The 21,852-nt window shown below is 37.7% G+C and overlaps 1 protein-coding gene across 2 annotated transcripts in view; it reads right to left on the bottom strand.

Annotated features, from left to right (window-relative positions):
• Positions 1–2,442: 2,442 nt before the first annotated feature.
• PLAG1 (PLAG1 zinc finger) overlaps positions 2,443–21,852 on the bottom strand; it is a 353,245-nt gene continuing 333,835 nt past the window's right edge. For both annotated transcript variants that reach the window (XM_078687283.1, XM_078687284.1), the window contains 2 exons: positions 9,604–9,962; positions 2,443–9,183 (listed from right to left, as the gene is read on the bottom strand). In XM_078687283.1, the coding sequence (XP_078543409.1) occupies positions 7,923–9,183; positions 9,604–9,845 (1,503 nt within the window). In that variant the 5' untranslated portion in view covers positions 9,846–9,962 and the 3' untranslated portion in view covers positions 2,443–7,922. The remainder of the gene's footprint in view (positions 9,184–9,603; positions 9,963–21,852) is intronic.

The raw sequence follows: 21,852 nt of genomic DNA, 5'->3' as shown, positions 1-21,852 counted from the left end.
TCCCAGCAGCAGAACTGTCAGCAGAAGGCAGAAGCCTTGAGGCAGACTCACCATCATCTTCAAGGAGGCCAACAGCTACTCCATCTTCATGGATGCATCCTCCAGCAACAGGGAACACTTCACATTGAACAGAACATCACAGCCAAATCAGCCTGAGTGGAAACCGTATCTACCGACCACCAAGACCATGCACCAACTTCACCAGTGTCATTACAGACTTTGTCGCACCCCTCATCATCAACTCCAGCATCTTGTTCCTCCTCAAGGACCTGAACTTTCAACTGGAACCAAGCTGTACCCGACTGAAAGGCCCCAATCAGGGGGAAATCAGTTTGGGTGCTTGTGTTCTGGTTCAAGGAGGCTGTGGCCTGGCTGGAAGTGATGGACTGTGACAAAAGGAGCAGGGTTGAGACTGTTTTGCATAAGGCTGGGTCCTAACTGAGGTGGCCCAGTGTGCAAATAACAATGGACTGGGATGTGGCCCGAGTAATTACCAGTGGCTGTAATTAATTCAAGCATTTCATCACTTTTTCTATAATTCAGTAAAACACAACACCAACATTAAATTCTATGGCAAGATATAATGCATATCACTGTTACTTCTGTAGTGAAAACTGTTTAATGCTAAAATCGGCTATCCCCACAGGAATTACGTCAGAGTGCTGTTCAAAACGCAACAGTGTCATAACTGATCATTAATTATCACAAAGACTCGTTCTGCTCATTGAAACCGGAGACAGCTTACTGTGTCAGGGGTCAGCCCAGGATGCAAAAACTTTAGTTTAGAGCAGGGAAAACACAAATAATTGCAATGTCTGACACTTAAGCCTCAGACATAAGAGTTATCAATTAGGTTACCGGGAGTGCATTCTGATAGTATCTATATTGGAACAGTATCAAAATCACACGTTGCTACAGTTGTTTCTATGTTGTGCCAGTATGTTAATCACCATGCTCAAAACAGTCTTGCGCCAGTGAGTAAAGAATACAAGAATTCACAATGCCCAAGTGTGTACAGCACCACTGTCTTGCAAGAAAACAAATTCCCTGGGTATGTAAAGACCAAGTTTAATTAAAGCAACCTCGCCAATAAGCTACCTACCCTATCTCCCACCCCCACCCAGCTTCCCTTTCCCAAGTCATGCTCCAATGCAGACGGACCTTCGTTGGCTAGGTTTATTTATTTATTTATTTATTTGTAGGTTTGTATAGCGCTATGAATAAACTCCCGAAGGAGTATCTCCGCGCTTTTGACACCTGGGGAAGAGGAGTTTAGAAAAGAGCCACAGGAAATATGCTTTATAGCCAGAGACCTAATAAGAAACCGGCGAGTGAAAGTTTAGCATAAGCTAAACAAAAAGGTTTTCAGACTTTTCCTGAATTCAAGTTGATTCCTACATAGTTTTAAAGAGGGCGGGAGGGAGTTCCAAAAACTTGGGCCCACCACAGACAGAGCCCTACCTCCTTGCCTAGCTTTAGTAATTTTAGGAATGTTTAGCAAAAACTGTTCACCAGACCTGAGAGTGCGGATAGGGGCGTATGGAACAAATTTTGTTGCTAAATACTCTGGTCCCAAGTCATTAAGGCCTTTATGGATTATACAGCCGATCTTAAACTTCACTCGTTGCCGTATTGGCAACCAGTGTAGTGTCTGTAGTAATGGTCTAGAAGGAGACCTAGGAGGGGCATTAAGCACCAACCTCGCAGCTGTATTTTGAACCACCTGTAGGCGGTTGAGAACCTCTTCATTAGCTCCTGCCATGAGGCCATTGCAGTAATCAAGACGACTGATAATCAGAGCTTGAACCAGAGTTCTCCTATAAGAACACGTGGAACACGTTTGGAGTTGCAGGGACTGCTGTCTACAACTGACACGAGTGCCAGATGCTTAGTAGGCTCCTGCAGATGTAGACAGAAGCCTGCAATTTCATTTTCCTCTGCTGTACTTACGTTTTTGTAGAACAGGCTCTCTGCTACCACTCCTGCTGCGGTGGTCAACCTCTGAAAAGGTGGAGCATTGCGTGAGGGGAGAAACGGAGCCCTAGCCAGGGTGTGGGAACTTGCTGGATCATGAATGGCCATCCTTCGGCCCACAAGAGAACATAACACAGTGCAATAATGAGCGGTTCTTTCCTGTCCATCTTTAAGGATCACCTTTTGACTGATGAGCTATTTGTCTTTCATACCTTAAAGGTTTCCGATTGCTTGAGTGACAAGCAAGTCTGCATTGCATCGTCCTGCTACACTTTTCTTTGTCGTTTTAATTTACTGATCCATCCCGTTTTATATTGATCCTATGAATAAAAAGGAATAGAAGACTACAATGCATACATTATAAAATCCATGAATCACAAAGCATATGGTACGTAACTGTATGTTTCGGCTCTAAACAGGCCCGCGTTTTCGAATTAACATCATAGTCAGCAGTTCACTCAATTTTCTAGAACCATTCCATAATTTTATTGATATATTTTTGTGGAGTTCACATATTTTTGTACAGAAAATAACACTGTAGGCCACGAAAAGCTGCAGCACTATCGTTTAATAGCAGCAAGGTATTGTTTATAACAGGGTACCTGGATAATAAATAGTCTGTTTCTTTGGGTGTAATGTGGAAAATGAAATTGAGCTGCAGCTTCATGTGACTGCTATTTTACAGAGCTTATACAAAAAATATATATGCAATCTTTTTGTCTATATTTTATACACAAACAACAGTAGTTTGTAAATACATTGCAAGTACATATATAACAAGATAAGCAACACATTTTTCCATATCGGTGGATAGCCATTTTAAAAGCAAGAAGGATTTACAAAATTCAGTCTGGAATGCAGTTCTCCCTACAATGACTGAGACCATATAATTGAATGGTTTAGTTCTCAAACCCAGTCATGGTTTCACAATGCCTAAAATACAATATCAACAATTAAAGGAAGATGTGATCATCAATTTTCCTGAATAATTCCCATTTTTGTGCTTAAATGCAAAGGGTTCTATTTAGCATACAGCATGTTCTTCACTCCATACCATATAAACATCTTGCTTTTTCTTTTTATAATCTGGCATTCTAAACGGAACATGGACTTTTCTGTAGACATTTTTGTAACCCAATATTTCCTTTAGTAAGGTTGTTTGAATACATTGATGCTAAGATCGGTTTAACGGCAAATCAAGTCACAGTTTCAAAATATCAAACATTTATCAATCCAAAAAGTGTTTTTGTGTAACTGAAAATACATCTGAATGAGGAGGATGGTAGCACCGTGAAATTAGTTCTATCCCAAGTTACATTAGCAGCATGAATATCCTATAAAATAGTATTGCAGGAGTGTTTTTGAGAAAAAAAAACATCAAGGTTCAGGTACCACAAAAACTTACAGAAAAATGTTTACAGATGATTAGCAATAGTTCTGTGTCATATTAAAGGCGAGATGGCATATCTGAAGACACCACCTTCTAAAAATGTTTGATACCTGCACTGCAAAAGGTTTCTCAAAATAGATTTTAGTTACCTTGATAATTCCTTGCACTTGGTAATTACATTCTGCTGAATATGTGGCATGTCTTTTATACTTTGAAGTAACAAGAAGTGCAGTTGAGCCCTTCCTCTATACTTAAAAGGTATCCAACAAGCTTTTTTTATAGACACAGAAAAATAACTCGGGCTAACGGCTACCCAGTGTACAAGACAAATCATGTAAAGAAGCATGGTAACGAGCTTAAGACAGCAGCATCTCTTTATGAACAATTTTGTATAACTTGTCAAACAACAGCGTTTCAAAAGGGTTATTATTAAACATTACAAAGATGAAGCTATTGTACCTTACACATCCCTTTTCACACCAATCACCTTGGCCGAATCTTGGACCCTCAATGCCAAGATCAGGTAATGTCAGATGATGAATTTATTTATCAACATGTTGTATTCCCATTTGAACCTGGCCAGAACACCAGACATTACAAATAAACCAGGAGCTCAAGGGTCTTTGCAATTGGATGCCATTCATTACTTTTTACTCATACTTAAATTAATTACAACTAATCTGAATAACGCACCTTTTGAAGTATTTTCAAAGTCCTTGTAAAAGGCAAAGATATGAATAACTCGAGCAGGTCAAGAAATAAAGAAAGACAAAATATTTGAATAATATCAGTTTGTATATTTGGAAATATCAAACATTTGAATTTTTGGCAATGTTTTCTTTATGAAAAGCTAGATTAAAATTTACAGATTTCCCATTTAAGTGATATTTTTAGGGCGTTAGGGTTCAATTTGGACTATGTATGAGGCAATCTTAAAGTTATGCATTACGTAGCTTCCTCTTTGACCAAAGGTTGTACTGCATAGCAAATCAAGCCGCAGAACCTAACATAATAGTTAAGGCACAGATAAGGCCCTTGGTGTTTCTGTATATTTGTATTCAGGGTTCATTTCAGCAAAGTATGTAGGGGCGAGAATGGTACTGCACATGTTCAAAACTGACATTAAAACGGAGAAGTGCTCTTTTGTTTTCTACACACTGAATTGGTGACTCAGAGCATAAGAAAACGTTTAAAAAATGTAAACTACTCAAAAAGTCACTATCAAACACTTTATAAAGACTCACTGGTTCTGTGCAATTTAGCAAATTGAAAAGAACTTATTGTAAAAATGTTGTACCTGTTCAAAGTCAAATGTACATTTTTATATTTTAAAGAGAGCATTATATCAATGCCTTGCACATAAGTACCCTAATGGCACTTGAAACACAATCAATAAACAATTATATAATAAAAAGCATAACCTCCAAGAAACGCATTCTTAAAAGGTTTACTTTATTTCTGAAAGTGCTATATTTCGTAATAAGTATCATAGGGTTATTAAACCTTATTTAAAAAAATATTGGCCTTTGATACATGTTTACCTTACTAGACAAATGATCTAGAAAATATGTACTCTTTGACATTCATTATAACTGTAAAAAGCAATCTGCTCTGGCTCATGTTTTAAGCAGTATATGATTTTCAAACACCACTACTGTCTAAATGAATATTAATTCACTCTACAAAATTTTGCAAACATTTTGTTTTGAAGGCACAAGCAATACTAGGAAAACAAACAGTAAAAGAAAAGTGGTGTGTAATATGTCAGGCCAAATACAAGCTTGGTAGTTCATGTAAATGGCCTCTGATTGTTTAATCGTGGGCAATGCATAAGGTATTTGTACAAAGTATTGAAATGGGGCAGTAAATTAATGTAATTGCCAATATATGTCTGATGTAGTAAAATGCACATGCCAATGCTACTTTCAATAGTCACAATTATTAAATGTAGTTAATTTTCTAAGCAGATATATTATTTTTGGTTAAGAAAAACAGCTTAAGGAAATTCTTTCTTGCCCCACAAAACAGGCACTATCCCCACAAATATGAGCACATCATATTAATTGAAAAATAGTCCAGATTATTTTTTAAATATAATCACCAAGTCAGACTGAAACAAATTGACAAAGAACAGGCTTGTAAAAGACAGACTACTCGGCAGGTTACATATCCTTGTCAGAGAGATTACTTTCAGTCGTGTTATTTTAGGCCAAAGAGGTTAACTTGCAGCCACTTCCGAATACTTTGTTACTCTTACATAAACATAAATGTAACAGTCTGTAGGATGTTGGTTGGAGAGGGGTGCTACCCTCAATTAGTCTGTCACAAACAGAATTTAGCAGAAGATGCGTCAAAAGTAGAATTCCAACTTAGAGCACCTGTTGTGTGGTAATAGAAAGGTAAATCTGAAGTGGGAACCTGGGCCCCTATGTCAGGAGGGAGTATGGTATTGCATTAGTTTTGATCTTTACCCTTCATAAAAGTTAAGCCTCCAATACTCTATACCCTTCACCTTGTCTAACAGCCTATGGCAAGATATAATAGACATTCACCCTGTTTATCAACATACATTGATAAAATCAAGGAAACAGGTAATTCAATAATAGCATCTTCACCAAAGAGACTACTAAATTGAATTCATGAGCACAAACACCAACTATGTCCATTTCATTTTAAATTCACTATCCAATCAAAAATAAACAATGATTCCAGCATGTATAATTAAAATATGTTTGACTCACTATAAGCACATAATAACCTTCAGCTAAATGGATATTATTGTACGTCCCTGGCAGTTTACATTTGTATGTGGTGATGAGAGTAATACTGAAAAAAAACTGAATGGCAGGTGCAAGTGAAATGTTTCATAGAAACTATATTAAACAGCCATTGGGCAAAGCTGAAAGACAGTTTGTGTATTAAATACAGTGATGTACACACCGGATGTTACTTGTAATTTTTACATTTTCAGCAACTTGTTATGCACAATTTGTAAATGCCAACAACTTGACATAGTGCACAAGAAATGGATACGTACATTTCCACAGACAATAGTCATCCAACAGAGTAACTACCATAGGCAGTACCTCCCTCTACATCAAAAATGTTATAAACATTTTTCATAATTTGCAACTGGTTTTCAACTTCCTATGACTTTTTTTTTAATGCCTCTAAAACACAGTTATGTACATACATTTATTTTTCAAAGACAAACATAAAACTAAACAAATGTATTTCTGAGAAAAACACAAAAATCCAAAAGTTCGGAAGCAGCTCTCAATTTTGCAAAGTCTACGGTAATCACGCTATTCCAATTAGGATCAAACATACCAGTATAGAGGTTTAATTTTATAAGTGCTTGCAACAAATGGCTTAAGGGAACAACTACAATAAAGTGTTAAACAATTTGTGTTTTCTCTCCCGTATCAAAGAGTAAAAATTGTTAAGGGAGTATGAAGATTTTTTTTTTTTAAAACATACACATTTTCAAAGGAAAAAGTGGTGTAAGCGATATGCTTTTCTTTTAATCCTACGAGCCTTGACTTGTAATTTTGGCAGTTGGAAAATATCCTCCAAATCACTACCTAGGTGTTGGATTACATGGTCAAAATCCACATCTATCAAGGGTTATTTAGCACCTTGAATAAAAAGCAAAATTAGTTATTGAGCTCAGTTTTAAAATAAGAATAAATAAGAAAATAACCTTGATTCTCTGACTATAAGCTAACATTAAACTGGACAATATCATAGAAACCTACAGCTGCTTTTGCCCCATCACTTGGTCATAACTGATGGAAAATATTAAAGTCTACTGACTGGACGTTACCAATCTGAAGCTTTACATGAAGTGCTTTTGCTGTATTTTACACATTTAAAAAAGGGGACTAATGACAGAACATTTGAATGGAAAAACAGCCCACGTTTTCATGAGGTTTCCCCGAAATTCTTCACCTGCTGGAAATAATCACTTTGACTATATGTTTATTGGAAATGCCCTTATGTGGTAGAGGTATGTGACATGAAATATTGGCATTAGAAAGCCAATAACAACTCCTTTTTAAAATATCTTCTAATATGAAATCTACATCATTTCCTCAAGAAACAGAAAATCCCTCAACCTATGTTTTAACTTTAAAGTGATTATGGCAAACACCTGACCTGTTTACAACGAAATTTAAAAGAATACCGGTGAAGGTCTTTTAATATTAAGTAATTTGTTTTTAAAAACAAACCTGGCCACAAAGTTGATTCAGTCAGAAGCTTTCGAATTAACTACAGATTAAGTGAGGTGTTATATATAAAAATAAGGGCATATAAATCAGTGGAGTAGGAAAAAGAAACTACACATTTTGACAACATAAACCAAGATGAACATTGTTACACACAATGACAAAAATAATTGAGAAACTTAAAATTGTTCGATGTCTTACTGGCATAATGAGACTAGAACAATTCATTTACGAGGTTTTACAATGTCATGTAGTTGGCACTAGCTTAGTTTTCATGTAAGGCAACCCTACAAGTTCAGTTTGTATAAAGTAAGCTTTACATACATATTCTACTGGAAAGCTTGATGAAATCGTGGCAAGGTGGTGGCGGTGCTTAGACTGTTTGTGAAAGCAGAGGACAATGAGTGCAGAGAGCCAAAATATATATTGCTCCCAGGATCTTGAACATCCTGTGCTTGTTGTGGCATTGAAGTCATAGATGAATGGGCCTCCTCCTGTGTAAAGTTCATTCCTAGATTTGCAATTGAAATAGGTGTATTATATGACGGTCCATTAACTGGTATAAAATTGAACAACTGTGAGAAGTCTAATGGAGATGTGTTAAGAGGTTCACTAATGGAAACAGAGCTTTTTGAGAGGCACACATCTGCAGAGCCATCATCTAGGGACTCCCCTTGAGAATTCATCCCTATTTTTGGTAATGATGCTTGAAGGTCCTGGGAAAAATGCACACCACTTTGCAATTCCATTAGGTAATTTTCTATTTCCCCCTTTAATTGCTGTTCTTTCTCAGTCATTGACATTGGGTATGAGGTAGAACTGAGTGGGCATTTCAGAGACAGTTGGTGTGAATGGTGAATAGAGTCCATATCTAAGGGGCATGTCATGCCCAATGGGATAGGCGTGCTGACCACTTGGTGAGCAGATGCTGAATTATGCATGGATTGAATATGGGTATTGTAGCGATTCAACTGTAGTGCATTTGTGAAGGGTTTTGATATCATCTCACTGGAAGGTAAAGGAATCACTGGAAGCAGCTCATCCTTTATAGGCACAGACATACTGCATGTGAAAGGATCTAAAAGGTCAATTGGTTCAGTTTTGACCTTGAGAAGTTCTTGGTTATGACTTTTTTTCATATGACGAGTTAGGTGATCCTTCCGTCCAAATCTCTGTGCACAATATTGACACAGGAAGTCCTTTCTCCCGGTATGCACCACCATATGTCGACGGACATCTTTCCGTGTGTAAAACCGACGATCACAATGTTCACACTGGTGCTTTTTTTCTTTTATTCCGTTTGAAGACTTGCCTGCATGAGACTTGAGGTGCTCCAGCAACACTACTGTGCTTTCAAAAGTCAGCAAACATACCTTACAAGTAAGGTCCCCACTCGTTGCAGCATGTAAAGCCAAGTGACGCTTAAATCCGATCTTGGTATTGTAGTTTTTTCCACATTCTTCACACTTAAAAGCTTCTTTGTTGGGGTCATGAGTATGTAGATGATTTTTTAAGTGGTCCTTTCGGTGAAACATTTTCTCACAATAGTTACACTTGTGCGTTTTCTCTGGAGAATGGGTAGCCATATGCCTTTAAACACAGATACAGTTTGTAAGCAATAATTTAAATAAAAAGTAACGTTTTTTTCAATTAGAAACTAAACTCAACAAAGTCTTCATTTAAGTCATTTCCTCTGTAAGGTGACATAGTGTAACATACACAGATTACGCTTATAAGCAAAATTCTATTCACCTTTAAATTTAAACATATTTTTGCTTGTCAATTAAATGTAATTTTATCTTTGTAAATATATTTAACTGCAGAAACTCATACTTTCCAAATATTTTAACTTTTTCTTTTACAAATGAATGTCCAAATTTAATATTAAAAAAATAAAACATACATTTATAGGATATCAAATTATAGAAACTACTTTACTAAATTTAAATATTCTTGACACATTAACACAAGTAAATAAAATAGGGTTAAAGGATAAAAATAGCTTAATACCTTAGCAGTTTGTACTTGGAAACAAAGGCCTTGGTGCAGTCCTGCTGTGTGCACTTGTAGGGTCTCTCACCCGTGTGAGAGTATGAATGAACTTTTAGTTTTTCAACACTGTTAAAGGCCTTGTCGCACAGTTGGCAAGTAAAGTTTTTTCTTGGTTTAGTTTCACCACGCTTTCTTTTCCCTGAAGAGGTTTTCTGCGTATCTCTTACTTCTGACAAGTCACCAGGAATGATAGTGGCCATCGCAACCTAAACCAGACCTTCTCGATGGGCACTTGGAAATTGCCCAACTCCACTAAATGGTTTAGCGGAAGATGGCTTCTCAAGTTTCATGAAGTCGAAAAAGAAAACGAAAGGGGCCTAAACAAAAAAAGAAAACTTGTTTGTAACTACACTTAATTTTATTATGATTACCTGTAATATGAAGCTTCTATAGTCAACTAAATTAATAGATTACACTTCAACCATTTTACTATTATATTTGTATTTTATCGTATTAGCACAGAAGTCAACATTGCATTGCTCTTCGTTAATAGATGAGCAAATACTTTAAAAGTCCATTATTGTACATGTGAGCTATTTTGTTACATTTACACTGTAGTGTTTTATTTTACATACAGCTCTGTATATATGTGCTGAATATTTAACACTAAAGCATTTCATATCTTTCCTATATCTGCATGAAGAGAGTGGTCATTTCTCAGGAAGAAGAAATACAGTTGTCCACAGTGGTGATACAGCCAAGACCCTTTGAGTACAAAAATCAGTCTGAAAGCACTATTAATAGACACCAATGTTAGCCTAGAAGAGCTAAAGCTCTTTATGTAATGGAATATCAAACATTTCATTACTTCAAATTGCACTAGGTATTAAAAAACAAAACAAGAAAGCATTTTTTTAAATAAGTCTAAAGAACAACAAAAATCTGAACGACACACACTGACCTGAAATTAATGATGGCTAGGAACTTAAAACAATACAAGTCCATTGCATATAAAGGCTTACAAACAGAAGGCATTACTTACTGCAAAAAATTAGTTTTCTCCATGAGAACCTAAACACTGTCACTAGTACTAAAGAAAGTAAGGGGTTTCAGAAGAGAGCTCTCTGTACTTTTTGCACTAAAGGGAAGAGTGAGGAGAGATAATATATTTGTACCTTTCTTTTGGTGATCTGTATTACTACTACTTGAATGTGGTGAAACAATTATATTTGTATTATCCATATAGTATAGATGCGAAAGATTTTGTGGCTGCGACAACACTGTAATTAGAGCAGGCAAAGAAAACAAAAAAATACATGCTTATGAGCATCTAATGTGCAAATAATAGAAAACATTTAATTGTTCAAATGCACTGATAATGAGTGGTATTTAGGAATCATGGCGCAGGCCAGTAGCTAGACTGAGGTTCCATGGATATTTGTCCAGGCGACAACTGTCAGTACATGTCACATACTGGGCACTCTACGTCTGTGTTTTTTGTAGAGTTGCCCTTCCTTGACACCAACTTGATGTCTCTTCTTCCAGTTGTAGGGCGTGCTGTCCTCTCGTAGGTGGAGCATGCCTACCAGATATCAGGAAAGGCACCCTGTTTAAAAATACAGGAAATGCATGTTTGCTCCTGCAACAGCTGCCATTTGAATTGGAAGCAGAGGTTTTGCCACCCAATATATGAGATAGTCCAAAAGATTGCAAGACATTAACATAAGAAAAAAACAGGTATCTCCTCTGTTTTAACACGGCAGGCTAATACTAAACTGAGTTCAGTCAAGCGCAACTGGGGCATCTGAGTACATAGACTGGTGCTTGACTTCCAGAGTATGGGTATCAGTCCCTTACCTATTATGAAGCCTCTAGGACCAGAATCACATTTAAGAGTGACACCAGATAATAACAGATATGAGAACATTGGAATATTGAGAGTTCCACTGAAATAAATGGAGTAGATCCATGCTTATAATGGCTGGTATAAGCCATCTGCTCCAACATTTCAATGTTTGTCTTTAGGTTTCTCCCTTTTTACTTTAGAATATTCTAACTTAAGTGGGTGGAATGTTCTAACAGCTTTTCTGCCACAGGCTACACTGGTAGTTAAAGGCACTATTCCTTGCTAAAATCCTATAACTCAGGTTCAGGGCCTTTAACAACTGGTATAGCCCTCTGCAGCGGGCCATAAGGCTATCATAATGCTTCTACAGTGCAGCTGTAAGAGTAGACAGAATGAAGATATCCAGTATTTCAGTGTTTTCTCTAGTTCCATTTCCCTGGGTCTACTGCTAACCAGAATAAATCTTCTTTGCATGGTTGTCAGTGGGTTTTGGGAGGTGTGGATATCAGCATCAATCCTGTAAGATCTCGATTACCTGGCTAGTGTAAACCTATCACTTAGGTAACACTGGGGGCATGGCGTAGGTTGGAGACCATGGAAGAAGGGCTTTGGGAAACTGGGGCACTCCAACTGCAGGAAGCAGTAGTAGTCCCTTTCAGATTGGGACAGGCCGTGGGAACACGTTTAATTTCCGGCCCCTATAAGTAGAGAAGTAGAGACAGGACCTGGACGCAGGGGCCTGGCAACCTTTACTTGTGGTGCTTGCTTCTCACTTTCCATGCAGTTTAACACCAGATTCACTTCCTGCACCTCTATTGTTTTCTCCTTTCCCTTCTGGTTTGGGTTTAGAGTACCACTCATTTGAGGGTCTAATTACCATCTTAGTGGACATGTTTACTCCGGCCCAAACAGGATGGATATCCTATTACCCTTCCATAATATTCTATGGAACTTGTAAAACGGCGGACGAGCTATCCATCACATTTGTGGCTAATTACTCCATCCTCCAAGTTCATAATCAGGCCCTTAGTCATCAGTGCCTAATTTTTTTGATCTATTTAGAAAACACTTCTCCACTCAGGTTTGTTCGGACTCCTAGCGCGTTTCCTGGTGCTTGCTGGGTTCTTCACTGTGGTCAGACTGAAAGGATGAGGAAAGTGTGACTTAGACTCTCTGTATATTATTTTCCCCCAACAACACACCTTTCTGCTCTTTGTTATGGCCAAACCCAGAAACAGTAGGATGAATATCAGAATTCATCTGGGATATTTATGCCAAGATCAAACTGTATGCCAGGCCAAAACAATGTTTTCAACTCTGTATGTAATGCACGCAATTACCAAGATTAAAGGTGACAGAGGTCGCAAGACAAGAACGTGCTATTTTTTTCTTTACTTCACACCATAAATCAACCCCTGAGTCATTGTACATACACTTTCTTGACTGATGAGACTAGCACACCGTCCACCTCCAGTGCTAAGGGTTCTCCAAAGAGTCCTAGTGGGGAAGGAAATGTGCTGACTTACTGGGCACCAATGATCAAGCTAAGAATACCTTCATCTGATAATACTTAACTAAAGAGACATTATCCTGGGCAACCCCGTTAATAAATGAGATCTGTTCTTTACTACAGCAATTTAAAGAATTCTTAAGAGAACTCACAGGTATACTTGGTAAAAAATAAACCACAAAGCCATACTTATTGGAAATACACCAGGGTTCCAAAGACATGATGCAAAACCTAAACCATTGTGTAAATTAAAAGGTGCAGCTGGGTGGACTTAAACAGCTGCTGTGGCGTTTTACTACGTATAAAGGAAGAATTAAAGGGTGCTCTTTCTTTTATGATGAATAGACATACTACTACAGACACCCTGATTGAGTAAACAAAACACAACACTTAACCTAAAGTAAGGTCATTTTGAGCATTTGATCATGCTGTTCGGTCATTGGAATGCCCCTATGGATTTCAGCATTCAGTTAACATTATTAGGGATATTTTAGATCATTATGTGGTGATACACCTTGAAAATATCTTCATCTTCTTTTCGGATATATTGGATGAGCAGCTCACACTTGTAAGTAAGTGAATGAGGTTGAAGACATTGTAGATTCTAGGGTACAAAGGGGCCTATTCAACATCTTAAATCCTGGAGGTTGTAGGAGGCATCTGAATGTTCCTGGAAACTGGCTGCTTTTGAATATATACCCCTCATTTGATTTGGATTTTTCATGTTAGGTTAGCTACTAGCCTTCTAGGACGTCTATGTAGGGACTGCTGTCAAAAGGGAAGTTCTGTCAGGACACCGACTGTTGGAAAATACTAGGTTCACATCTTAAACAGCATTGAGGCTTACGTAGTCACTGAAAGTAGGGCAGGTTGGAGACAGTGGAAGAAAGGACCTTAGCGTCTGGGGCACTCCAATCCCAGGAGGCAATGCCGGTTATTTCTAGAAAGTTGAGCTAGTGAAGGCAATCACGCTTACTTCTAGGTAGGGCCTTATACGTAAACGGGCCCTGGAAGCAGAAGTCTGTTAACGTTTGCATGTTATATTGGCTTTCTGTACAATTCAACACTGGATTTATGTCCTACACCTTTATTGATTTCACGCTTCTTTACCGGTGTGGGATTAGAGCTCCTCTCATTTGACACACTTAATCTTGAATACTTGCTCCTTTTGTTCTGTTTGGAACTTCTTTCTGCTGCCTGGTTCCTTCAGGGTCCCGCGATGTTTCCAAGTACTCACTCGGCTCATTGCTGTCAGACTGAAGAAATCGGGTAAGTTTTACTCTCTACATTTGTATATTATTGCGTGACACCTTTTAAGTAGAACACACGTTAGTGTGCATTACTTAGCATGATCAGATCTCAGGTGAAGTAAGACACTGACTGAAACAAGCCTGTCTTTTCTCGTTCCACCACTACAGAGCAACAGGTTCAGCTCTCTTTTTTCCCCATACTCCCATTTTACCCCAAATGAGATGCCTGCCTGTTTTTTACTACCAAACCCAGGAGTGGTCTTTAAAGGAATTTGTTGGGATAAACAAGAGAACCCAGCCTGGTTCCTCATAACGGATTCCATAATTCTCTCCTCAGGTTGGGAATCCCTGGTAATTTTAGAATAAATTGCCATAGGTCCAACAACAGTGTTTGTTAAACCATCAAACTCATACTTCAGACAGTGAGGTGGAAGCGTTGAGGTCTGAACTCTCTCTGGAGGCAACAATAGCTCAGATTTGTACCACTTTGTATGTGAGGCAGTCCCCCTAAAGAGGCATGTTCTCTGCCAACTCAAATTTTAATAGTCCTGGATTTTGATCTCAAGCTGTCCCTCCCGGGAATACAGTCCGCCCTAGCCTCAGCTACAACCAACTGCGAGTTGTTTCTTGTGTATTATATATTTTTTACTATCCTCTGGTCTAAGGAGAAATCTTCATCTGCTGCCATGGCAGATAGAGCAAAACATTCTCTCTTTAAATACTGTCCAGGCAGCAGGGAAAAAAGATGTATTTACATGAACCACACAATAAGAGCATTTATTGTATTTAACCTTCTCACAGGCCTTCTCAAAGTAAAATCTGCAAACATTTTAATTCAAAAACTTTAAAGGATAGAAAAGAAGGCTAGCTTTTTATCTCCTCAAAAGGAAAAAGATCTTCCTCTAAAAGAGATACCTCTTAGTCTAGTAATTATTCTGTGCAAAGTGCTCCTTCAAGCACTTGTATGATGGCGGCACAAAAAAAGAAGCATTTTGTCCTTCAGACTGCAGAAGCACCTGTTTTCCCCTCCACTAAGAGAGAAACAAAATCTTCAACAGAAAAGGCACTGAAAAAGACAGTGGACCAACCTACACACAAAATAGCAAGGATATTCAGTTTTGCAGAACCCCTATTTGTTCCTCCTCTCAAACCATTGTCGCAAAGAAAACTGCCATTATCAACAGCTAATTTCGGGTGACCAGTTAAACGAGCATGTATAACCGCTCCCCATAAACAAAACTCAATCAATGAACAGTGGCTCAGGGACATTTCAAATCCCATAATGACCTGTTCTGCTCCTCAGATAGAGATGGTAGTGGTACGGATAACTTTATCCATAGAGTCAAGTTCCACTGGGGCAAAATCCATAAAGGCAGCAAATGCATTCACCATCCTTTGTCGATAGGACCACCAAATGTGCCACAACTCCTTGTCTGTGGTAGGCTATATACTTGAATACAGAAGAGCGGAGGCTAAAGCAATATTCAAGGAAGAAGCCAACATCTTTAAATGCCATTATTAATGGAGTGATGGCCATCTCCAATGCTAATTTTCAGCAGCTGGAAGGCACAATTGTGATCAGGAAGCAACTGAAGCTATGATCCACTGAGTTTTAACCAGAAATGCAAACAAAAATATTTGATATGACCTTTGAGGGACACACTGTTGAGCAAACATGTGGATGACATGCTGCAAAGAGTAAGGCAGACGCTGATACAACACTTGCTAGGAGACATGCAATACAGACATGCTCCTTTCACATTATTTCATGAAGACAGCTACTTGTAAGCATTGAGGGGAACCAACAACAAATACAGGAGACAAAGTCGCCAGTACTACCCCTGTAGTCAGTATGGTTATGACCAAGGTCATTTTACAGACAGAGGTAAAGGTTGTCAGAGCTACCACAAATCAGCAGGAAGGAAAAGAGATGCACCACATTCGTGCTCTCAGGACAACACCAAGCAAGCATGACTTGTTCATGATGTCATACCTACTAACTGCTACACAGGCTGTTGGTGGGAGTGCTTCACTTCTGAGTCTGCCAATATTAGCATCAACTGCTGGTCAGACCAGATTGTGCTTTCAAAGCACACACTAATTCCTGGAGATTTCACCCAACCATGAAGGAACACCATGTGCATCTGGGAGAACTCCAACAGAAAATAATAATTCTTCTTCCCAAGGGAGTAATCAGAAAGAGCCTAAAGTAATATGGATTTCCACTCTAGGTTTCTTCCTACTGAGAAGGAAAATGGTAGAATGGAGAAATTCCCTGGGCCTTCAAAAACTCAACACATTTCTGAAGAAACAAGCCTTCCAGATGATCGCCTTGCAAGAGATTGTTACAGCAAGAAGAGTTTCTTACATACATGAATTTAAAGGGGGGTCAATTCCATGTTCCCATATGCCTGAATCACAGACAGTGTCAATGATTCTCCATATCACAATATTAACCAACTAAAAGATATCCAAACACCCACATAACCTTTCTTTCCAAAACAACTCACACATTCCCAGAGTTCCATACATCCCAAAATACCGTCCCTCATCCACTATGCACTTAAGCCAGCACAAATAACACATATTCTCACCCAATTCCATCTCACAATTTCCATTCAACAAAGTGGTTAACCATACACAAAAATAAACAACAATGTGACTCACTCACCCATCTATCATCCATCAAGCAATTCAAGAGTGATAAAGCCAGACCCTCGTGCTCCTCTCTCACCTATCAACCATACTTCTTTCACCTTGAGCATACGCAAAAGAGAGCTGCTCCACTCCACTGGTCATAACTTTGCTTTCCCTGGTCTATTACACATTTTGCACTGAAGAAACCCAACACATTTCACAGAACTTTTGTCACAAATGGGCATTTCATTACACAACAAAAAGCAGTCATGTTGGATTCATAACAACACTAATCCTTTTCCAACAAATCCCGTCAGAGAAGGTTAACACAGTCTCTGCACTCCTTCAAAGGACTTCGACAAACTTTCAATTTAGAAGTAAAAATAAACTGACTGCCCCTATCGTGAATCATTTCACTGAAAAAACACCACAGCCAGAAAGAGTTAAAATGGACTATTTTATCTGTCATTAAACTGAACTCCAGAGGAGGTGAAACAGAGGCACTTTTGCTGCAAAAAGAAGCATATTGAATTGCAAGGTTTAACAGCAATATTAATAGTTTGAACGAGATGGCAGAAATAGGTAGAAGTCAGAGCTTCCCCTCATAACCGAAAAACAATTGAAAGACGTCCCAGCACATTTTGGGCTCACATACCCAGAATGCAACATCACCGGTAATGAGTCCAAAACCACTTGAAAACTGGAAGTGAATGCAGAAACTGACTGAGGCCAAGACCCATAATACGCCAGGACAAGTGCCTTTGAAAGTAAGTCAGCTATGCAACTGTATCAAGTGCTGCCAAAGACCGCGTAACCGTTTTTTTCAATTGAGACAGAGTTTTTCATTGTGTCTAGAATGTATCGTTAAGAGACTGATCGCCGCCACCTAAAAGGATGACCACACCGTTCGAACAAACTGCCATAAGGCTCTACCACTAATCAATGTAGTATCCAAACACTCATACGGAAGTGGTTTTGCAACTTCACACAATAGAGATGCTACTCCGTACTCTTTGATTGGTGCGCACACGAAAGAAAGATAACACAATCAGGTACCAGAATCAAAATTGTACATACTTAACTAGTTTTTAGGAGAGTCTAGAAATCGATTCTTGAACATTTCCTCATTTTTTCTTTATAGATTGTATCCAGTCTAAGCCCTGAAGAGAATCCCTACAATTACAATGGGACTCGAAATGCGTCTGCACCATATACCGCAGGGAATATGTACCTAATTAATTTAGCCCTATGTAGGAAACAGTACAAATGTCTACCACCTACTAGGCTTAGCAATTTTTTTCCCTTTGGTTTAGCAGCACCATAATATTGACAAAGAATCTGGTTGAAACAACAGTCTTAAGGTTGCTGCTAGTTTGAAATACAAGACTGGCTCAATACTGTTTATTATTCATGGTTTTTGTGGACAACAGTGTTGTTTTACGTTTGACATGTAAATTTCAATGTATGTTGATTGCTGGGAAATATGAGGTTTTTCCCTTGGTCTGACATAAAATGTAAATGAGCTATATCTTAAGAAGATAAAAGCGCTAAGTAACTAAACACTAAAGACCATATAATTAATTGAATGGCATTAGTCTGTTAAAAATGCTAACAGCAATCTAAGAATGACGGCTAGTTCATTATTATTGTGGAGTCAATTTTATCAGAGCAGCAACACGTAATCCACACTCCTACTTTCTCATCCAAATCCTACAGCATAAATACAGGAGTTTCTCAAGACTCATCTCACCCTTCCTCTTCAACATCTACATGAAATCATTACCAGAACTCATCTCTGTTTTTCAGTTCACCAGCCACAACTACACAGAGGAAACACAGATACTTAAATTGGAAAGCCTCAATGACACTGGAAACTGCACAATCTTTAGTTGCCTCTGAGCTGTTGACCAGTGAATGACCTAGTCTCACTTCAAATTGAGCGCCCCAAAACTAAAATGGTTTATTTTATTGGAAGAAATTCCATCATACAATCATATTTCAGTTCTTTACAATAGTCCTTCAAAGCATCTAAAAAACAAATGTCATTATATAATTTCTGCAACTACTTCTACTATTCCTGAATAACATTTCAGCCTCTTAAATTATATTACAAATATGTCTTTGCTTTGCCCTTGCATAATCATTGTACTGCTATACAAAAGTTTCCCAAAGTGCCCAAAATTTTCTAAAAGGACCTTCTTCAGTGCATACATTTTTTTACATTCCTTCACTTTCAGCATTTTTGCCCTCCACTGACCAACTGGTATTAGGTTAGTTTTCCAATTTTGTAGAATTATGGACAGTGACTACAAATATTTTTTTCCTATGGGTAATGCATGATCCTGCACCTGGTGAATAGCCCATTAGAATTAATTGTAAATCATCTGGGAAATCAAAAAACAGTATAGTGTGGCAATAATGGCGCATCGATTTCCAGTATTCTAATAACATGGGACATTACTTAATCATGTGTCCAATTACTTTGCACTTCCATTGAGCATCTGAAACATTTCAATGGTATATGCAGGCTAATTTTATTTAAAAAACAGTGGTCCTGTAAAAGCAACCAGTTGGTAGAGAATTCTATTGTACGATAATTTCCTCTTTTCAAAATGGAGAAATAACATTTATTTACCATTTTCAACAAATCACCATGATTTCCAACCCTTCTAACAAATGACACGTTTGGCTTATTCTATTAGGTTAGATCTTGCTGTTCCAACTTTCAGGTCTAAATTCTTTAAAAAAAAACACAGATTGGGTAAAAAGCTATTAAACTAAGCCTTTGGCAACCCTAATACCGGGTTCAGTCCCTACCCACTTTTTTCACCCATTATTAGCAAAATCCAAGAGATAATTGTAGCCCTTAATGCCCAATCTATACCCTGCTTTTTTGTCTATGACCGACCAATGCTCTAATGCATTATCTTCAAATGTGGTTGACACATTGAAAGTTGGCATGGCATAATATCTAAACAATTGCTTCTTCTTATTTCAAATTCTATTGCAGAGTTTTATGCCAAATGTTATGGGGGGGATTTAGTTAGGTGCAGGAAATTGTCGATGTTATATTCCTCTAATATTTGATACAAAAAAACATTATCCACAATTTTGTGCAACATTTAAATACTAAAAAAGCAAAAAAAGGACTGTGAAAAGCTTGCAAAATACTATTCTTATACATCTGAAAGAGTGCGACCCGCCGTCATCTACTGATTTATGGAAAATATTTAAGGACAGTCTCTGTGTTCTATTTGCCCAAATAAATGCTGAAAATATTGCTTCGATTTTTTTAAAAAGCAAGGGAGTGCACGTACAAAAAATTAAATAATGGTAAAATGGAAATGCAAATTAGTGCTACTCTTCCCATAATGGACAGAAGCAAAACTTCCATTTTATAGGAATTTAAGTTTGACCTATAAGTGGTAAACAATTTAATTCATACAGGGTTACATTTACGGTCATGTATGTGCCTAAACAGCTCTTTGGCGCCTGGTTTGCTAGTGACCATAATCTAAAAGTAAAGTGTTTATCCTGCAATTACACAGCAGAGTCTCAGTTTTTAAAATATTGATTTTACACCTCCTTCCATACCCCCCCAGTGCTGAAACGGACTAAAAATACAAAAAAACGCCTTGTTGAATTACCAGACCAGGTTTTAAACAAAACGTGCAATATCATATGCATATAGCTTCATTTTAGTCATCCCATTAATTGGAGCCTCTATCGTCTTGTGTTCCCTTATTAAGATGACAAGTGGTTTAATAAATATTGCAAATAAAATAGGTGAAAGTGCACATCCCTACCTTATTCCATGCTTGAATTTACAGACAAACACACACACACACCTATATCAATAGAGTTCATGATCAAGTATGCTTTTGCCTCTTTATACAGTGAGTACTGTAGGAAAACCAAAACTATCTAGGATGCATAAAAGGCACTCCCAGTTGACAAGATCGTAGGCCTTTTCTGCATCCAGTAAAAATATCTGAGGTGGCATCATTATTGTTCTAAAAAATCCAACTCTTAAAAAGTTAGGTATTTGACGAAAGTTGTTTCCTTGCTATAAAAACACACTGTTCCATATTTATCAGCTGTCCTGCTATTTGATTCACTCTTTTTGCTAGTAGTTTAGCTACAATTTTATAATCCGTGTTTAGAATACTAATTGGTCTATAAGAATTGAGATTTTCCGATTTTTTATCTATGAAAACCTACGACCACAGCCACATCAAGAGAAAGTGAGATATATTTCATATTTCCCAGACAGTATGTAATTTGCTAATCTCAAAATGTTTTGAATTTAAATATGTGAATACTTTAAAAAACAAATCAGCTGGGATGCCATCCTCACCACAGGCTTTCCTAATTGCTAGAGACTTAACCGCTACATCTACTACTTCTTCTGAATGGGGTCATACATGCTTGGGATGACCACTGGTCTAATCATGGTAATGGGATACCACCCAAGAACTCTGAGCTTGGTACTGTCCACCTCTTATTAAAAATTGTATATAGCTTCGCTTTCTAAACCTATCTTGCATACTTTCTGCATCAATAATGCGGGTATTCGCCTCTATGTCATAAAGTGACTGAATAATAATCTCAGATTTTATTTTCCCTTGTTTGCCAAGCTACCAATCTACTACATATTCACTCTCCTCATATAGTTTTTGCATGTAGGCTTTGCTTTACCGATAAGTCTGCGCATATTAATAATTCTGCATCTGCTGTTTTGCCTGTTTAAATACTTGCATGTTGGAGGTAAATCTTAAAATTGGATTCATTTCATGTGGCATCTTTAGCTGAAGCTCAAGTTCATTCCTTAACTTACTCTATCCTTTCTTTTCTGCTATGTCCCTAGAAATTAAATTGGCTGTAATCTATATCTTAAAGGTATCCAATACCATTTCCGGACTTGGGATACCTTCATTTAATTTAAAATATTGAGCTATTCTATCTTAGTTTCCAAAACCCAAGAATCGTCTTCCAGCTTTACTTTATTAAAAAATCATCTGTGC

The sequence above is a fragment of the Lissotriton helveticus genome, chromosome 4_1 (assembly GCF_964261635.1).
Source record: "Lissotriton helveticus chromosome 4_1, aLisHel1.1, whole genome shotgun sequence".
Taxonomy (NCBI): Eukaryota; Metazoa; Chordata; class Amphibia; order Caudata; family Salamandridae; genus Lissotriton; species Lissotriton helveticus.
Note: the sequence above shows the minus strand (reverse complement) of the source record. Positions and strands in the feature narration are given on the sequence as shown.